A 19,655-nucleotide genomic window follows, 5' to 3' on the forward strand; every position below is an offset into this window, starting at 1 on the left:
GCGCCGAGATGGCCCGAAGCAGAGTTTCTCGGACGGGTGCGGCAGAGACTCTCGGCTGGGACGAGGTTTCTCGGGCTGTGCGGACTTCTCTGGACGTGTGCGATAGTGAAGCTCGGACAGGTCCGTGTTCTTCCGGGCTGGTGCGGAGTTTCCCGGACGTGTGCGGTAGCGGCTCTCGGGCTGGTGCGAGCTTTCTCGGACATATGCGGACATCCTCGTTCACTCGGTCAGCCGTGAGTGTACCTACACGAACGGATGAACACAAAAAGAAAAGAAAAAGTCTAAGGGTGAAAAATTACCCATTTTTCCTGACAATGAGTAGCGAGTTGTCGGTCCAAATTGTAAAATCATTTCATATGTCCTTCTGTCAGTACGTCTTTTATATCTGCACTCTCTATGCATGTTTATGCCACTTTCCCTCTGCACCATTGCTAATCAAGACTGCCACAAAATGTGGTTCTCTCGATCTTTTTCTTCCTTTTTTCTCGACTTACAGGTTGTTGCAGGACGCGGGAATCAACGACACTAGTATGACCCATTTGTCTTGGCAAGTATTCCGAACTTTAGAACTGCATGGGAAAATTTGATCTGTCCTGCATAATGAATGTTTCACACCTAACAACTCATATTAAGCTGTGTGATGAACATGAAGTTTATGCTCAAAGTCACTCTGGACCCTCTTGAAATGGTTATCGGCTCGCACGATTAGCAGTAGGAGAGTAACGTTGAACACAGATCACAATCACAATCACAGACATCGACTCGCACTGTGGGTTTTATCAGTTTTCTATCGGTAACAGTGATCAAATGTTGGCAAAGGATTGATTTTTCATTTGTTGTATTTAGTCAGTTTAAGTGTTTTGTATGAACTACAGGGGACTTGTGAACGACACGTATAGGATGGACCTCATCCTTGTACATCCACCGTATCTGATCGCCCTGGCTTGTGTGTACATTGCTTCCGTATACAAAGAGAAAGACATAAGGTCGTGGCTTGAAGAGCTCTGCGTAGACATGAACGTGGTGAGTTTGTGTTGTGCCTCTGGATTAAGGACATTGATCCTTTTAACTTCCATCACCCTTTCCTTTAATCATATGGAAATGCCGGTTTGGAGATAGCACAATTTTTTTAAATTTTTTTTATAGAAAAACAAAGAAAGGAGCCATTTTTAGCGGTGGGTTAGGTGACAAAATAAGCATAAGATTCTCCTCCTCCCTTTTTAATTATTTAGGCTCACTCACTCATGCATTGGTCTTCACGCCCACGAGAATCCCGTGCTGTTTTGGTAGGACTTAGAGAAAGAAGGAAAGAAAGAAACCGAATCTTGACCTCTTGTGAACCAAAGGGGCCAATGAAACTAAACGACAGCAGGATTTGGTGATGTTATGGAGTGAGGACCATAAACACGAGAATCATGAAGTTTATTACTTGTAATCATTTCATTTGGCAGGTGAAGAATATTGCCATGGAGATTCTTGATTTCTACGAAAACCACAGGACGATCACAGAAGAGAGGGTCCACTCTGCATTCAGCAAACTCGGGAAGAAGCCTTAGAGAGAGAAGAGATGGTTGCTTGCCTTATTGATTGAACTCACAAAAAAAAAATGAAAAAAAAAAAACAGTTTCCAGTCGGCAGAGGACAGAGAACAAACTGTGGCTGAGAAGACAGATGTATTTGCAAAAAAAAAAAAAAAAAAAAAAAAATTTGCAGGGACTTTGGTGTTTTAAATTTTGATTGTGGAGCGGTGTTTGCAACTCTTAGGTTACTGAACTGAACTGTCATGTCTTTTTTTTTTAAAGTTTGTATATGAACAAGTTGGAAAGTTTTTGTCCTTTATGTTGGTCTTGATCCGAAATTATTTCTGATTATTTAATGAAAATTGTTGTTATTTACTCCTTTTGTGCAGGGACTTTGGTGTGTTAAATTTTGATTGTGGAGCGGTGTTTGCAACTCTTAGGTTACTGAACTGAACTGTCATGTCTTTTTTTTTTAAAGTTTGTATATGAACAAGTTGGAAAGTTTTTGTCCTTTATGTTGGTCTTGATCCGAAATTATTTCTGATTATTTAATGAAAATTGTTGTTATTTACTCCTTTTAACTTGCTTAAAATACTACAGTTTGTAGGCTTTATCATAAGATTATGAAGTTTATGAAATTCTATATTTTAAAAATTAATCGTCTTAAAACTCTTAAGGAAATGATTTTTTTACTTACAAATTGCAAATATAGTTTTTTTTAATAGTTGAAAGGAGATTAGAATACGAGAGATACTTATTTTGGGTTTGGTTATGTAAAACCGTATAAAACAATATATAATTATAATTAAATCAAACTTATCTAAATTAGTTAGCTAAAAATTTTAAAATCTAACTGACGGAATCCAAATCTAGTGCGAGAATAAATTGATTGGATATAAATTTTAAAATAAAAGATTTAATATATATTTTATATCGTCAAAATTACTTAGTTGAGATTTATAAAAAAAAAAGCCTTTAATGAAATATGAGTTTTAATCAAAATATAATCATCATTTTTTTCAAGTATAATTTCAAAATAAATTTTTAACCATTACTTACTCCCTCTGTTTCAAAAGAAAAATATTTTAGGAATGACTAAAGAATCAATAATATTTCTATCAGTGCATTTTAGAAATCATAATTACAAAATTTATAGGGGATAAAAGGTTAATTTTATTTTGAAATGGTAGTATAAAACTTTAGTGCTTTGTCCCGTTAGAAAGATTCGTTTCTCAATTCTCATTATATTAGCGTAGGCGCATTTTTATTACGATTTTCTTTTTCCCTCTTTGGAATATTTTTGTCCTTTCGCATACAACTTGTAATTATTTTAATATTCATTTGGTTTCTGATAAAATGTCATTGGAAATTTCAACTCCATTGCTAATTTAATTGGATTAGAGTTTTCAGTTTTGTTTAAAACCAACCATCGGCCTTTTAAAAAATTTTAAACGATTCTTATATATATATATAATAAAATCATAAAATATTATTGTGAATTCATATATGCAAACTGTCTCGCTTTCCTAGTTTATAAAACATTCAATTATCTTATTATTATATTTTTTATAAGTTGTAGAAGCAAAAATTTATTTTTACTGCAAAGTAATCGATAGATAAATTTTTAAAATAAATAGTTTACAGTTGGATGTTGTAAAGTGTAAACTTCGAACACGGTGTCTGAATGGGTGGGATAGACAAATGTTTGAGCAAATCAATTGTGTATTCAAAATAAATTAACTAGATGATGCCCACTCGATACGTAAATTCAAAATTTTAATTTGATAGATTAGAATTAGTCCCACTTAATACAACCAATTTTTAAACAATACATAGATAAAAGAGATTATAAAAAAATAGATACTTAATTATTAATTAATATCATATATATATAAAAAGTATCGGGGTGTTGAATTGTTTTTTCACCACAAGCCATCAAACATAATTTGTATTATTATCAGGGATAAAAGATTAATTTTATTTTGAAACAGGTGTATAAAATTTTAGTGCTGCGTTTCCATTAGCAAGTCACGTGGTCACATTTTTATTACGGTTTCTTTTAAACGACGTTGGGATTTTATTTTTTTTTAATAATTCGGAGGCTTTTGTTTCGACTACATCTCCCAGAGAACTAGAAAAATCCAGATGAATGTTTTTCTCTACGTTTGGATTTGAATCCAGGGTGAAAGCATGTTCTCTCACCGTTAGGCTATCCAAACTTGATCCATAGGGTGAAGTTGAGATATTTTTGTCCTTTACCTGCAGCTATTTTCATATTCATTTTGGTCTCCGTTTTTCGTTTTTGTTTAAACCAGCCATCGACCTTTAAAAAATTTCAAAGTAGATAGTTTATTTTTACTGCAAAATAATCAATAGATGATTTATATATATATAAACATATTTGAGATCATATTTTATTAAACTTAATTCTATATTTTTTAAATTTAATTTAGCTTAAGTTTGTTGTAAATTAAAATTATCATATCAAATTCTCATTAAAATAAAACACCACGTTTTTTTGTCGCTCAACATGGTTTTATTTAGAAACTTATGCCGATACATTATTGTAATACGGCAGATCTTGTCGGGTGAAAACCAATCACCAATATTATTTAAATTATCGTACTGAAGTATTCCAATATTTAATAAATTCGATTTAAAAAAAAAACATTTTGATTCTCTATATATAATAACTCCTAAAGTCATAGTGTTCCTCGTCCCTAAGCTCTCGCTTGAACGTTGGTCCTCTTCTCTTGTCCACTTTAAACATATTCATCTCTTCTTCAGTCATCTTCCATGGAACCAAAAGGTAAATTTCGTTTTTTTTAATTGTCTTGTATATATCCAAATATATAAAAACAACTTTAGCTTATTATAACTTTTCTTAATGCTGAATGAGAATAGTTTTATTACCAAATTGTATATTTCCCTTGGATATAAATCCACATTTGGTTTTCAAAAGAGGAGAAAATGTATGTAATTTTTTAAAACTAAAAAAAAGGAGTTGCCACAATTTTCTGCACGCTCTTTACAAATATGGAAAAAAATTATTACAAAAAATATGAAATATTTTGTAAAAATATATTGCAATGGAAGAGCATATCCATAAGAAGATCCATGGCATCTCACTTGGTGCTAACTCTTTTGACTTTTGTGCTGTTTTTCATAGGATGGTGGGTGGGATTGACAAATGTTTAAGCAAATCAATTGGTTATTTAAAAATAAATTTATTAGATGTCAAAATGAGCTGGTTGGTGAATCAATTCGCGAGCCGATCCATATTTTTTTGATTTGGGTTGAAAAATTTTGAGTTCGAAAAAATAAACAAGCCAAACGAATTAATTTGCCACGAACTCGGTTCATGGTGAGTCAGCTCGGGAGTCCGAAAAAATTATTTTTATTTTTAATATTTTTAAATAATTTTAAAAAAGATTTATCAAATTTAAATTTTTTTTTATTATTTTAAAATATATTAAATATTATTTTTTAATTATTTTTATAATATTTTTTACTATATTTATTTTTTTTCGATTCGTGAAAGCAAGTTCGAATGATCTGGTCCGAGTTTTAAATTTCTCGACGGAATAAAATCAGATTTAAAAAGGTGGACTGAAAATGAAACGGACATAAATGTCTCCAAGACATGTGTTTTTTTTTTTGTTTGGTCCCAATATCAATACATACTCCGATGATTTTCGGATTTATCCTAAAAAAGATGTCAGTGCCGATGATTTTCTTCGCAAAACATCGAAAAGGAATATTTATTTTATGAAAAAGCCCCATTGAATTAGGAGGGTTCGGTGAAAAAATCGGAAAGTGACAGGGGCGGTCTTCGCCGCCTTACATCGGAAGCTTTTGCCCTCTGAAAAAGGACACCTTTTGTTTGCGTTTTCCAATACGAGAAAATTTGAGGTGGAAACAATTTTTGGATTTTTTTTTTCTTAATTTTCTGGTTTTTGGTATTTTACGAATCCACATATTCCTGGGGATCAACGGCAACCCTTCATTTCTTCTTCCCCCCCCGCCTCGCCTTCGTTCGTTCTGTTATCCCTGAACTTCTGGGGACTGAATTTTCCGGGAAAATTATGACCGAAAGGAGAGAGATTTGATTCTGGTTTCGATTCCCTTTCCCTGGGAAGTTTCGGTGTGATTAGAATTTTCAGTGGGCTTTGCTCCTTCTGCATCTGGGTTAGCTTTTGGCTCGGAAGTTTTCGAATTTTCTCATCCAGTTATTTTCGGCTGCGAAAAATTGTCCATCTTTTTCAGTTTGGCTGATTTGGCCATTGCTATCGCCAATCGATAACTGTGGTGTCTGTTCTCAATCTGGGTCTGCGGACAAAAACCAGATTCGCAGATTTTCACATTGGATTGTCTCCGGTATTCGTTTTCTGTATTGAATCCGGAGGGTTTCGATCTGAAAACTGCTGTTCTGATTCGTGATCTGGGTATTATTTTTTGTCGGTATCCATTCATTGTCCATCGGATCCTGTGGGTTGCTTTGTCAATGGGCGCTTTAGGTGAAGGACATTTCAATCTGGAGCTGGAGAATGGCATGAAAAATGGATGCATTGATCTTGCGTTCGAGCGCCAACCAGAGACCTTAGCGATCCAAGAAGCGGTGAGAGTTCTCTTGCAGGGTTTGGGTGAGGATATCAACAGGGAAGGCATCAAAAAGACCCCTTTTCGTGTCGCCAAAGCGCTTCGGGAAGGAACCAGAGGTATACTGGCTTTCTCCCATCTCCGAATCTGATTGTCTCTTCTTTTGAATCTGATCGTGTTATTGCATTCATGCCGTGTTCCACCACTTCGGGTATGTTTCTTGAGGCTAAGGTTGTCGGAGAGAAGAGATGGGATGGAATGGAACCTTTTTGTTTAAGTAGCTTTTAACCTCTAGTTAATGAATATCGGTTAGCATTCAATGAATGATATATATACTGTTTCTTTATAACTCATATTAGTCTTCTTTCACTGAAACTAGATATGGTTGGTTTCTATGAGTGTAGGTTTTGTTTCTGGACTTCTTGTTTCATGCTTTTTTTGCTGATGGATCATTTGTTCTTGTGCTCCACAGGTTACAAACTAAAGGTGAAAGACTTTGTGCAGAGTGCTCTGTTTCCAGAAGCAGGATTAGATGAAGGAGTTGGCCAAGCGGGTGGAGTTGGAGGGCTTGTTGTTGTCCGAGACCTCGACCACTACTCTTATTGTGAGTCTTGCTTGCTTCCTTTCCAAGTCAGGTGTCACATTGGTTATGTTCCTTCTGGCCAGCGGGTCCTGGGATTGAGCAAGTTCTCTAGGGTCGCTGATGTTTTTGCTAAGCGGCTTCAAGATCCACAGCGTCTGGCTGATGATATTTGCTCGGCTCTTCAGCATTGGGTCAAACCATCTGGAGTTGCTGTCGTTCTCCAATGTTCACACATCCATTTCCCGAGCTTGGATATGAACTTTCTCGATTCTAGCCACCACGGTTTCGTGAAGTTATTGGTTTCCTCTGGTTCTGGAGCTTTCGAGGATGAAAGCTCTGATCTTTGGGGTGAATTCCTGAGTCTTTTGAAGTTTAAAGGCATAAACACTCACAACTTGTGTAGAAACGGTTCTGTGAAAGAGTGGTGCCCAAGCGTTAAAAGCTCCTCCAAATTCTCTCCCTCCGACTCAGAAATGGTTTCTGCAGTCAGTTCCATTCTGAGATCGTTGGGTGAAGACCTGTCAAGGAAAGAACTCGTTGGAACGCCTTCTCGTTTCCTGAAATGGATGATGAGCTTCCAGAATGCCAACCTGGAGATGAAGCTGGGTGGCTTCGGTTATGGTGAAACCGATACCAAATCCAAAGGGGAGGTCAAGGGAAGAAGACTGCACTCCGAGCTGAATCTCCCGTTCTGGTCAATGTGTGAGCATCATTTGCTTCCATTCTATGGAGTCGTCCACATCGGTTACTTCTGTCCTGATGATGGTTATACTCCCATTGGAGAATCACTTGTGCAGTCAGTGGTGCATTTTTACGGGTTCAAGCTTCAAGTACAGGAAAGGATGACCCGACAGATCGCTGAGACGTTATCTCCTCTTGTCGGAGGAGATATAATCGTGGTGGCAGAAGCCGGGCATAGTTGTATGATCTCTCGGGGGATCGAGAAGTTTGGAAGCAGCACTGCTACAATTGCAGTCATGGGTCGGTTTTCCACTGACCTTTCTGCAAGAAGCATGTTTCTTGACAGCATCCAGAAATCTTCCTAACAGCAGGAAGGAAGCTTGTGGTTCAGATTTTGGCTATTGCCCTGTTTTTTTTTTTTCTCTCAAGCTCATGTCTTTGGGTTGAGAAATCTGGCAAGTGGCAGGAAGAAGACAACGACAGGGTTTGTGTATGTTGTGTTTTATGATTCTCTGATTGTTTCTACAACCGCACAGCATTTTCAAAGGAAAGTCCTTACCTTACCAGCAAAATAAATCGATTTTTCTTGTTTGATTTCTCTGGTTGGACATGGAAATAAACGTCTGTTCTTCTATTTGGGGTATTTGGCTGGGCGAAATCCATCATACCCATTCTTAGATTGAATCTAAAAAGCAAGCTTTTGTGATAAAAAAAATTGCATACACTTCGGAATGGGATCCATGTTGCCCCTCCTGTAACTTGGCTTCAAGAAAACAATCACCAAACGGGAAATGTACAAACAAAATGGTCGTGACGGAGGTAAGATGCAAGAATAATGGAGGCTTTAATCAGTGGAAGATGAGGACACCAAAGGGAAAAAACCCTAAGAAGAGAAAGTGGGTTGGTGGGTTCTATTTCCCTATCCTCTTAAATATACAACTTAAATGCAAATCCATCCACTGATACATAGCGAATCAAAATTTGCGTGCAGAACAAATATATCCACACGTATTCTTATCACAACAAACCTCATTTTTCCTGTCAAGGAACTGACCAAGAATACGCCCTCAAAAGATCTCAGAGTTTCAGACACTACCTAAGCATTCCTCATTTGACTCTCCTTCCCTCTCTCTCTCTCCCCATATGAATCCCAGTAAGAAGGGTAGCCAGTGGAAATGGCCCTGAAACCGGAGATCTTCAAATTCCTCAATCACTGATAATCATTTCAAGACCCATGATTCAGAAATCGGTCAGGCTACCAATGCAGCAGGACTCACTTCAGTTGCTACCTCACCCTCCCAAAGAGACCGCAAAAGCTGCAAGAGATTAAAAAAACACACCTCGATACGGCCGTCTTGGAGGTTCTTCCTCCTGAGTTGTGGCGAGGGAACATGAGAATGTAGTCAACTACAATGGAACAACATATGGAAGGGCTGAAATGTCAGCAGATTCTATTCTAACAGCTTTGTCCCAGACTTGCCATGTCTCATCCGAAGCAGTAGATTCTATCCTTGGCTTCTTTAACTTCACTGTGGATTCACCAAAGAGCATCAAACTGAGGCAGGTCCTCTCTTTCGGGTACACTAAGTATCTGATCCAGATACTTTAAGTCAGGATGCGGCAGTTTCACCAATGCTTCACCATTTTCTTTGACTTTCACTTTTGCTGGTGCAGCCAAAGAATTCGGCAAAAAAACTTTGGGCTCTCGAGAACAAATGATACCATTAACTCGGTGCTCCTTCACATCCGGCTTGCAACTTGTCCCTTGCAGCTCAGACGCAGGCTTTGGAGGAATTTTGGCTTCCACAGCTTTCAGCTCAGACGCAGGCTTTGGAGGAGTTTTGGCTTCCACAGCTTTCAGCTCAGACGCAGGCTTTGGAGGAGTTTTGGCTTCCACAGGTTTCAGCTCAGACGCAGGCTTTGGAGGCGTTTTGGTTTCCAGAGATTGCAACACGGTTCTGGTTGTTCCCAATCCCAACTTTCTTCCATTTTCAACACCTGATGATATAGGAGAAGCGACCAGCCTCTGAAACTTGTTTGGTCTGTTAGATCCATTCTCTGCATAAGAATTAAAAATTTCGGGTTAAAAGCTTTAAATGAGAGACAGAGTACCACCGTATACATATACATCGTTAGACACATGTCACAGGAAACAATCAACAAAAACAATGAGATATTCACCAATAATCTAAACGAAAACAACCCTAACAATATAACCAATAAGCTAAATGACTTTCTGAAGTAAAGAGACATACCATGATTGGACAAAAAGATAAGGTGGTTTTAAGTACCAACCCGTCTAACTTATACAACAGTGTAGTTGTGTATTACAATAGGTAAGCACGCCTATTTATGTCCCCATTCACCAGACTTAAAGAAGAAATGCTGGGAAGGACTCACCATACAAGAATCCATTTCTCTCAGGATCCTTCCGTTTGCCAAGATTTCCCTCACCAGTGAGGTCCTTGTTGCTCGCCCTTGAAAGATCAGGCGGTTTACTATTTCTAGTATCCACGGAGTCTTTATCCTTCTCTTTCAATCTAGCCCCTCCCTCTATAAATTTTGGTTTCTCATGACCAACTTTGTTCATCACCTCACTTTTCTCTTCTTTCTTTTCTTTGTTTCTGTCTTCATCTTTGTGTTCACTTCTCTTTATCCCTTCTTTATCTCTTGGTTTATCATTGTTAATCACACTTTCCTTGTGTTGATTCTTTTCCAGAGATCCCATCTGCTTCTCCTGGTCTTTTCTTTCCACTGGTTTACCCATACCCTCTGCTCTTTTCTGATTTGTGCCAAAAGATACTCGTGCAACAACATTTTCAGCACTTTTTTGCATGGCAAAGTTCCTTTGGGGATTGATTCTCCTATCATCATCTCTCCTATGGTTGGTTTCTTGAACTGGGCAGAAACTGTTCTCGACCGCTTTTCCTGTTAATCTGGCATTTCTATGATCAGGGACTTTAGTCTTTGGTTCGCTTTGACTTCCCGTTGCTGCTTCTCCATCTCTGATCCTTCTTGCCAAGTCCTGCACAAACCTAGAATCTCCATTGCTATTATTTTGCAAGGTATTTGTTACAAACTTCTCTGTATCCCCGGTGTCTGGCAGAACCTCAACCTTCTTCTCCTCTGATGTTCTGCTTTTTTCTTTATCTCTATCTTTGTCCTTCCTATCTTTATGCTTCTCCTTTTTATCTTTCCTTTCCCTGTGTTTGTCTTTGCTTCTTTCTTTATCCTTTTTCTCTTTACCCTCTTTTTTTTCTCTGTCCTTCTTATCCTTCTTGTGCTTTTTCTCCTTGATTTTCTCCTGCAGGTAACATTCCAGAAAGAAACAGATACATCGTAAGTGCAGAACACAATAAAAACTTCAGAAATTCTTTCATTTTAACTCCATCGAAGCTGGAATACATGTCCAGGTTCTGATGGGAAAATTACCCAAACAGCAAAGAAAAGAACAAAAAAAGACAATAGAAAATTTTCAGAGCACTTGATGGTACTAAGCAATCTATTAATCCCTTTTTTCTTTTCCCATTTGTAACCGATATAGGAAAAGGAACAACTTCCATACTAATGTGCTCACGCATAATCGATGAGGTGAGATTCACTATGGTGTAATAGATAGGAATTAGACAATCAATATAGGAATAAGACATGCATCTCAGACACAATCTGAGATGCAATCACCTTGACTTTGAACAAAAAACCATACAACAAAACAAGGAGAACAAATTTTTTGAAACAGTGTTGGTCAATTATTGCTTCCAAGCTGGGTATATGCTAAAAGGTACTTAGCCTGTTTCAAGAACTTCATCCTACATTCAGTTCAGTGCAACATCTAAGTACTAATCCTTAAGCTTGTGGCCATCTGTTCTTGTCACCTCTCTCTGCAGTTTGAAATAGAGCCACACAAGGAAATTGTGTGAGCAACAATTATCTCAGTCTCTCGGACTGGAGAAGAAATCACAAATATGAATCTACAACACTAATGAGTCACAATAGAACTTGAAATACTCTTAAGGGTTTACGTCAAATCTGTAAACCCAGATGCCAATGATCTATATAATCAAAGACATAACACCCAGAACCACCTAGAGCAGTAATCCCTATTCACTTCAACAAGTTTACCTCTCTGCGTCTAAGTTTTTCAAGGATCTTGCACGACACCCTGCTGTGCAGTACAAGTACTAGGAAGCATAAAAATGTACAAAAATTAGGCCAGACCTGAAGCTACTCGTACAAAGAAAGGAATCATACTCATTTCAAGGTAAAAAACGTATAAATCCAAAGATGCTTCATACAGAAATGGCAATCCATCAGCTGCAACGATTCTCGTAAGATGTATCCAACTCCACATTTCTAGTCTCACTTAGTCAAATAACGTTCTGAGTTATGTTCGGTGTTCAGGTTAACAATACAAAAGACCCAAAGATCCATCCAATTTGGCATTCTTCTCGACCAGATAAAAGAACTCAACAATGAGTTCCTGAAAACTGTTCCTAAGACTAATCTCAAGGTACCCATTAAATTTTCCTCCATCGTTCTCAAAACCTAGAGATAACTCGTTCATTAACTCAGTACATTAGTCACCCTCGAAGAAAATGAAGCAACTTTAAACACACTTCCCCATGGTACGGCCTTAAAAACACCACAAAGATCAGGATTCAGAGCATAGTAAATGCTAAGAGTAGACAGGTGAAACCTTTGTTAGAAGGTCTGCCTCATCGGGTTTAATCTTCTTCTCATATCCTGGAGGTGGAAATGGGAAACAACGAGACATGGCACTTTATATCGTGGGAACTGTAAAGTGGTATACTTTCACCACCCGATCAACAATTTCCCTACTTCGAACTTTCTTGTTCCTTTATCCCAACACCTGACCAGATAAGAATCTATGATCCAGTCCACCATATCCAAATCTCTTCCAGCCGGAAAATTAACTTTGATCTTCCAAGAATCACCCCCAACAAAGAATTCTCAGTGTCCGGATCATAAATACTCTCTTAAAGAAGCAGTTTACAACTTGGAACCCCAATTCAGGATCAACTCTCAGATGAACTGAGATCTGAACTCCAAGATTTGTCGTTTGAGGTAATATAACCTGCCAAACCATCAGCAGAAACCCATATCAGAACCGTTTTCACCAGACCACAAGCATCATCAACTCACATTAACAAAATTTTTGGGGAAAGATTCGTAACTACATCTCAAAGCACCTTGAATGACCAAAATACAAACTAAACAGCAGCCACAGCACGGAGGGGTCTTATTCTGCTTGAATGTGAAGAAATCTCGATTCCTGAACCACTCACTCGCGAATCAACAGATACCTGGACCTTGTTCCCCAGCAATTCAAACCCACACCCCCTATTTACAGTCCGTAATCTCCAATAGGTAACCCTAATAGTTTAAAAACCGCAATTAGGGCAGATTCCTGGAACGATCCAATCAAACCCTAAATAATCGATTAAAAAGGAAACTGTCAAGCAAATCACCGGCTCCAATAAACTTGCAGGGAGCATAAACTCGGTAACTATTAACCAATTCTGCACGCACTACAAAATGGAATTTTTCCAAAAACCCAGAAAGCAAGAAAACGTAAATCAGCTTAGAGTATCGGCGGATCAAATTTCAAAACTTCGGGGGAAAAAAAGAAAATTTCGCTCCAGAATTCAGGTTTTCAGCTTAAAAGCAAAGAAATCAACGGTTTGCTGAAAACAGCTTCGGTTAATGGAAAATCATGTATCGGAAAAACGGATTCGAAGATCTCAGAGGAGAGAGAGAGAGAGAGAGGAAGAAGAAAGAAAGAAACGAATCAACGAAAGTGAGAAATCCTTCCCCCCCTCCCTCTTTCCATCTCCATGTGTTGGCATATGGGTGTATACCTTCTCTTTCTGTATATATATCTGTAATGTTCTTGTTGGGTTGGTCCTCGACGAGAAGAAGAAACTCTCTCTCTCCTCTCTCTCTCACAAAACCCCAGCCAAGGAAAGAGAAAGTTTGGCCGTAGATCGGCAAAAGGGTATTTATAAAGGGAGATAGACACGTGTCCTCCTCAGACAATTTGTATCAGAATGTATCCCTTGGCTGTCTTTAGTTCAATGGCATTTTCGTGCTTTTAACTCCGAAGGAAGGGCATTCTTGGCAATCACAAATTTATTCCGGCTTCTCATTCAGAATTTGACAAAGCATCGCCAGAATCCCCAAATTTTAAGGCTGTGATTTCAAATGACATAAATGTAATGGGCTGACATTTGCAATGGGTTTTGTCAGAACTCACTCAGAACCAAGTTTGTGATGTGGCCGCAGATGTAATAAAACCGTGTAGCTTTCATGTTCCAAGTACAAAACATATAAAGCTTTTAAGCTTTTCCATTTATAGATACTGGAATTTCATGCATAGAAGGAGGAGAAGAAGTGATTAGGGCAAAATCTGATTCAATACAGAAGATAGGGTTTTCCTCTGACTGGCCAACAAAGTCTATAACATAAGCTCACCACAATCACCAGTTTCATCTCCCTTTCATCAGAAACTCACTTGACCAGCTCTTGTGTCAAGCCATTGATATATGTATGTATGTATGGACTTCAAACATGTAAAGAACTAAACTGAAGATTGATAACGTGTCGGTAACTTGCACTCCAAGTAAATGATGAACTTCAAATTCAGACATATCAACCTCTGCTGAAACTTTCGAGCTACTAAACAGTTCAGAGACCCAAACTAGATCCTAATGCCTCTAATCTGGCATTCAAAAAGTTACAATAAAAATCCTAGGATCTCAAGAAGATAAAACTTGACCTTGCCATTTCAGTCACAGGAAAAAAGACAGAGAGAGAAAATGCCCATTTCTTCTGGTTCATGATCCTCTAGCAACAGTTTTCGCCTATATAAGTGTATCCCTTTCATTGCAGCTCCGTGGTGCATCATTTGAGAATGAAAAATGGGATGTTACCTGACCCTGAAGGACTCGATCTCTATGTGCAATTCCCAGATCAGATCTTCAGTTACACCACCAGATCATCAGCAGAGTAGTAATCCGCAATGAGGCGGTACATGTATGACGGGTTATGCCCTCCCCTGTACACATAACCAGGAAATGTAGCATCATTAGATTCTTCTTCTTCTTCTTCCTTTTTCCTTGATGGGATCTCATCATGTATGTTCTCAGTTGTTGTGGTTAGACAAATAAGGTAAGGCCAAGGAAAAAGAGAAACCGAAAACCTAGACTTACGTGTCGGTTATGAACAGGCTAACAAGCTTGGGAGGTACATAGTCGAACGTTGGGTTGACAACATGAAGAAGGGTAGAACCAGACCCGGCACCAAAGTCCAGACAGTCGGAGAATTCACCAAAGTCCAACAACTCAGAAGGGGATCTTAGTTCGTTTAATAACACCTCTGGATTGTGCGGATACAACGGGCATAACTGTTGCATTAAAACCCATCACTCAGTCGAGTTCATGAGAAATTACCAGGGAAATTTTGCACGTCGAAACTTACACCGGAAAAGTTACCTTGTGACTCCCAGCGAGAACGACAAAAGGGACAGCATGCTTTTGAGCCGCAAGTGCGACCATGTTTACTCCAACAGGTGCTATAACCCCACCGTTTGCCATGACAGCATGAGCTCCAACAATAACCTTCATTACACAGAATTACATAAGGATATTGAAGCCAGGACCAGGAGACATACTGTTTTTACTCTCAATATACAGAAGGGCAAAGATTGATACATACCATATTTACTCGCGATATCATGGCAAAGACTGCAGAGTCAGGGATCAATGTGGTCTGCAATCCTCGAGCTACCAGTTCTTTTGCTAAAAGATGTCCCTGATACCTAATTGAATAAAGAAGAAAGCGAGAAACAAAAATGGAAGGATGGGTTTAGAAAAACAAGAGAGATCATTGGAAGAGTGAAGGATGAAACAACAACAAAAAATGGATAACACTAACTGTGGAGAGGAAGGGTGAAACACATAGGACAGGAGGAAACACCAACCTCGGGGCACCTTCAGCAACAAATACGCGGAATGACCTCTTCTTCTCCTTCGCAGCACAAAGAAATTCAAGAACAGTTCTTGAACTACCCAAGGTTAAAATCACCTCGCTGACAAAAGAAATTCAGGAAAATGAAAATCACCTTCTAGCTGTAGTAGAACAGGCATTGGTAAACTAGCCAGACTGACAGAGCCAGATCTATTGGATGTTAAGGAAGATCAATGGATAGAGAAATATAGTACTTTTGATGTATATGCTCTACAGCTTGCTCAGCGATCTGCTCATGACAAGTGCAAATTTCGGAAATAAGTTGATTGACTGTTTCTATGACGTCATGCTTCAGCTTCCGAGTTCTTGAACTTTTATCAGCAGCTACAGGAGGATATATAAAAAATGAACATAAGAAACCAGATCACTTATTGGACCAAATTCAGAAGGTAGCTACGTCGAGAGATTTCAAACCTAGTGCCCGTTTACATTAGGCAGGTGATTATTGTATAACCAAGGAGTATCATATCATTCAAACTCTTCCAACAAATGTTGAACTACCCGAAAAACCTAACAGATTGTAAGCAAAAGCAGAAAATTCTACTGAGGAACCACAGTTGAAGAGCAGAGCAAGGACATGAAGATGGTACATTTACTTTTCCCTTCAGAATCACCACCAGATGAAGAAGTGTATGGGACAGTCACAGAGTCAGGGGTCCCCTCGAGAAGTGTTTGCAAGGACGGAGGACGCAAAGTGCTCCTAGCAGCAGCTGCAACAATTGCAGCTGACATTGCAGGATAACTGCTTCTTTTGCTATCATCTTCGTCATCGCTCACATCCAACAAATCCAATCCAGACATAGCAGCAGTAGTGAGAGAGAGATCCTCCTCTCTGATAATATGCAAAACCCGTCTAACGATGTTCCCCACTGCAAGCTCTACAACATTGATGGCGATCATCACAATCCCGCAAAAGATAAACACAAAATTATATTCCCACGAGATATGCCTTCATTTTTATGATACTTTTCACATATGGAATGCCGTCCAAATTGAAAAATGAAAAAAGAAAAGAAAAACAGAGGGCATACCAACGGGATTCACGGCAATCAATTGCTCCCCAACAGCCTTCACCGCATCAATAAGGGCTCCGGCCTGGTTTGTGTGAGGCACGCGCTGTTGTGAAATGACTGACCTCAGAAGTTCCGCAGTTTGCCTGGCTGTCGCTTGAGAACCCTCGATCTTACTGTGACAAATTACGAAATTAAGCATACAATAGTCATTTTCTTATACAACTACAAGAAGGCCAAAAACTAACCGTTTCCTGAGGATGTTAAGAAATTCCCCAACCATAGATTGAATGTCTGGCATTTTCCTCCTCAAAATTCACCTGAAAACAAGATGACTTGATCAGTCACCCCCGTCTATATTAAGCTCTCAGCAAACTTCTAGAACAAAAAAATCATGGTGTTTCTTCTCTGGCTCCAGCCAGTTCAACCAAAACTTCTCTGGTTCAATTACGGATTTTAGTTCCACATCAGTCAAACCCATTAATCATGGTGGCGGTCGCACACAGCAGGTCACATAGGCAACACTAACCCAACAACCAAAGTCATTCAAATCCAAAGAATAACTTTGGAAACAGATAGAAGAGATCCTGCTAGCTCGGGAACATCTAAGAGTTTTGCATGAACTGCCAGCTTTCGCTTTAGAATCTATGAATTTGATAGCTATTCCGGCGGAATTAAGGCACGAGGACCGGCCAGCAGTATCTCATCTCTCTGTTCACGACACGACAGGACACTGGTCCAGATATAATTGACACTTCCCCTATTCTAAAATCTGAGAACAGCTAGGGAATGGAAAGAAATCAGGCACTAAAAAGAGACAAAATCAACAAAGAATACAGGTATTCCAAACGGAAAAGCAATTATTTCTCGTCATCCAAGTTCCGACCAGACAGACCAAGCATCAAGGCCTATCCCAAAAGAACCCGCATGTTCACAGCATTTCTTGAATATTACAAGAAAGAATTATGCTTTGTAAAAAAGAAATCGGATAAAAGAGAATTTCAGACAGCTGAAGTGCACTTAAACCCTAGACGACGGCAAGGGCAAGAATTTACGGAGAACAACCAAACAAATCTAGGGTTTGGTTGAAATGGAACAATGGAAGACGAACTAACCCGAGCAGACGTATCGGAAGATCAATCCAGAGAGAGAAAACCGAGCCTCCGTTTCGAGCCCTCGGAGCCAAAGGAGAACTTGTTCGACCGAAGAGCTGTTTTTTTTTTGTCTTAGTTTGAAAGCCCTTTGTTTTTTAAACGCATCTCTTTTATTGGGGTCTCGTTTATTTTTTTTGCCATGTTATTTTTCCTGAAATTTAGATTATTTTTTTGTCATTTTCACGTAAATTAGCATTTTTTAATTCTTTTTTTAATAAAAAAAAAGCACACGAAAACAAAAGCATGCAGAAGACATATAACAAGACATGAACCAAAAACGTCAAGAAAAACTAGTATTTATTTCTCTCTACATCATCATACGAGCAAATACTCTTTGCCCGTATATACATACAATGAGATAGCTATGCACTATACACTAAAAAAACCCACCAAGATTCGACAGAAACCAAACTTCTCTATATAGTGTGTATATATATATATATATGTGTATATACACGTTTATAAACTCCATCAACGTACTTCATATGCTGCTGCTTTCTTCTTCTTCCTCTGCATTGTCATTCTCCTTGAGCTTATAAACTCCATCAACGTACTCCTCTGTGTCCCACAGAAACGTTCCAAACGCAACAGCCTCAAGAACCAGTCTCTTCAGGCTAGAGAATGACGTCACTACGACCTCATCCCCCTTCTCCTGTCCAAAGAGGGCAATGCTCTGTTTCTCTATCAAGTTCCTCGCTTCCTCAGACCTCGGCTTCGCGCATCTCTGCAATGTCTCGGGATTGAACCCGGAAATGTAGTGCCTGAGGTGCTTCAGTTCTCGGTTTTCGAATGCTTGTGGCGTGCTTGTCGGGAAAGAACAGCCAAAGACCGGACCTTTAGGGAATTGGATAGGTCTTTGCTGGTTTATTTGGAGATCTGACAAGGAACATTCGAGTTGGTGCCTGAGGGTAGCAGATTTCAAGAAGTATCCGTATAAGATCGAGGCGGTGTATACTCTTCCGAGGTGGAGTTTCTGTATCTGGGTTGTCGCCCAATTGTCGGTAACGCTCGAATTCACACGCAGGCCTATGACTGCGCTGACGTGTTCCTTGATGAGTTCTAGGGCATCAATGCTGTGAATGGATTCCAGTTCCCAGTCTTTTGATGGCCAGATCTCGAGCCTTCCGTTGTAGATGCACCTGGAGAGCTTTGGAACAAGAGGGACTCTGATCTCGGAGAATTTATAGAAGATTAGCATGTACATTATGTCTTGGACGGCGATTTGAGAATAATGCTCTTTGAGTTGGGCTATCCTCCTGTGGCAACCATTGAGGAAAATCACGTAAGTAGCGTTCGTAAACGATAATCTGGTCAGAAGAATCCGCAGGTAGACAGGAAAAAAAAAGGTTCCATGAACAAAGATTTCAGAGAGAAGGCAGACAAACAACCAACATTAAGCAGCTTGATCATCAAGTTCACGAATTCATCTGGGTTTGATGCTCACTAAGAACAACGTACAGAGAATTACCAATTCGAAAACACATTTATGATTTATACCTCCAAGTTGTGTTCTTTCTCACGCATACATACCATTGATTCAATGAACAAGGAGCATTCTATATGCATAACGGATGTGATTCAACGAGATTCACCATAGGAAGCAGCATCCAAGTTCAATCAATAAAAACTTGCTTTACAAGGCAAAGCAACCTTTGGCTTCTTCTTCTTCCCTAATTCAACCGAACCAGATATCAGTATGGTTTCAACGTAACACGACGGATGAGAATTTCAACTCCAATCACTTAGACTACTCCAAAACTCAAATTTTCGCAAGATCTCCTTCAATCCAATTATGGATTTGCGTTCAATCCAAGATTGCGAAGATTATACCAGTGAAGGATCCACGAACCTGTGGAGACAAGCCTCGTCGGAGCCGGAACTCAGGAGCTTACGAGAGACGGCGGATTCGCGATCGTCGGCGAGTTGCTTGAGCTCATCGGCGGCGGCGAAGTGGAAAAGCTGACGCTTGTTCTGCAACACGCTGCTGAGGAACCTCCCCTGCGCCGACCTCGGCTCGAGCGGCGCGTTCAGGCTACTCCCGGGATCGCACCGGCTCGCACCA

The 19,655-nt window shown here is 39.3% G+C and overlaps 4 protein-coding genes and 1 pseudogene across 20 annotated transcripts in view; 2 read left to right on the forward strand and 3 right to left on the reverse strand.

The window, feature by feature from the left end:
• Positions 1-1,871, forward strand: part of LOC104818977 (cyclin-C1-2-like) — a 17,200-nt gene extending 15,329 nt beyond the window's left edge. For 12 of the 16 annotated variants that reach the window (XM_010548811.1, XM_010548810.1, XM_010548809.1 and 9 more), the window contains 4 exons: positions 497-547; positions 653-769; positions 876-1,023; positions 1,452-1,871. In XM_010548811.1, coding sequence (XP_010547113.1) covers positions 497-547; positions 653-769; positions 876-1,023; positions 1,452-1,556 — 421 coding nt within the window. In that variant the 3' untranslated portion in view covers positions 1,557-1,871. Of the gene's footprint in view, positions 1-36; positions 548-652; positions 770-875; positions 1,024-1,451 lie in introns of all 16 variants that reach the window. The other 4 variants (XM_010548815.1, XM_010548821.1, XM_019203185.1 and 1 more) reach the window with 3 other exon arrangements.
• A 2,376-nt stretch (positions 1,872-4,247) lies between these two features.
• Positions 4,248-7,977, forward strand: LOC104818979 (GTP cyclohydrolase 1). The gene is made up of 3 exons (XM_010548823.1): positions 4,248-4,329; positions 6,038-6,238; positions 6,592-7,977. The coding sequence occupies exons 1-3, from the start codon at positions 4,317-4,319 to the stop codon at positions 7,746-7,748; spliced, it is 1,371 nt and encodes a 456-aa protein (XP_010547125.1). The 5' UTR covers positions 4,248-4,316; the 3' UTR covers positions 7,749-7,977.
• A 226-nt stretch (positions 7,978-8,203) lies between these two features.
• Positions 8,204-13,255, reverse strand: LOC104820117 (annotated as a pseudogene).
• Positions 13,256-13,974: 719 nt separating this feature from the next.
• On the reverse strand, positions 13,975-17,679 carry LOC104818980 (translation initiation factor eIF-2B subunit beta). Of its 2 annotated transcripts, none has more exons than XM_010548825.1 (10): positions 17,555-17,679; positions 16,688-16,759; positions 16,461-16,615; positions 16,026-16,307; positions 15,624-15,753; positions 15,383-15,490; positions 15,118-15,220; positions 14,895-15,020; positions 14,613-14,806; positions 13,975-14,458 (listed from the first exon to the last, which is right to left on the reverse strand). In XM_010548825.1, the coding sequence occupies exons 2-10, from the start codon at positions 16,738-16,740 to the stop codon at positions 14,386-14,388; spliced, it is 1,224 nt and encodes a 407-aa protein (XP_010547127.1). In that variant the 5' UTR covers positions 16,741-16,759; positions 17,555-17,679; the 3' UTR covers positions 13,975-14,385. The 2 variants fall into 2 exon arrangements, with proteins under 2 accessions (XP_010547127.1, XP_010547126.1); XM_010548824.1 differs by having other exon boundaries at positions 16,020-16,307.
• Positions 17,680-17,860: 181 nt separating this feature from the next.
• Positions 17,861-19,655, reverse strand: part of LOC104818981 (UV-B-induced protein At3g17800, chloroplastic-like) — a 2,436-nt gene continuing 641 nt past the window's right edge. Inside the window, exons 2-3 of the mRNA XM_010548828.2 lie at positions 19,443-19,653; positions 17,861-18,849 (exon numbers count right to left, since the gene is read on the reverse strand). Coding sequence (XP_010547130.1) covers positions 18,075-18,849; positions 19,443-19,653 — 986 coding nt within the window. The 3' untranslated portion in view covers positions 17,861-18,074. The remainder of the gene's footprint in view (positions 18,850-19,442; positions 19,654-19,655) is intronic.

Source organism: Tarenaya hassleriana, unplaced genomic scaffold (assembly GCF_000463585.1).
Source record: "Tarenaya hassleriana unplaced genomic scaffold, ASM46358v1 Cleome3, whole genome shotgun sequence".
Lineage (NCBI taxonomy): Eukaryota > Viridiplantae > Streptophyta > Magnoliopsida > Brassicales > Cleomaceae > Tarenaya > Tarenaya hassleriana.

Coding starts and splice junctions, on each gene's coding strand:
- LOC104818979 (XM_010548823.1), top strand. Junction 6,239..6,591: donor GCTTCGGGAAGGAACCAGAG/GTATACTGGCTT, acceptor TGTGCTCCACAG/GTTACAAACTAAAGGTGAAA.
- LOC104818980 (XM_010548824.1), bottom strand. CDS start 16,740: ATGCCAGACATTCAATCTATGGTTGGGGAATTTCTTAACATCCTCAGG. Junction 15,754..16,019: donor TTCTGAAGGGAAAAGTAAAT/GTACCATCTTCA, acceptor ATCCTCCTGTAG/CTGCTGATAAAAGTTCAAGA. Junction 15,491..15,623: donor GTAGAGCATATACATCAAAA/GTACTATATTTC, acceptor TTCTTTTGTCAG/CGAGGTGATTTTAACCTTGG.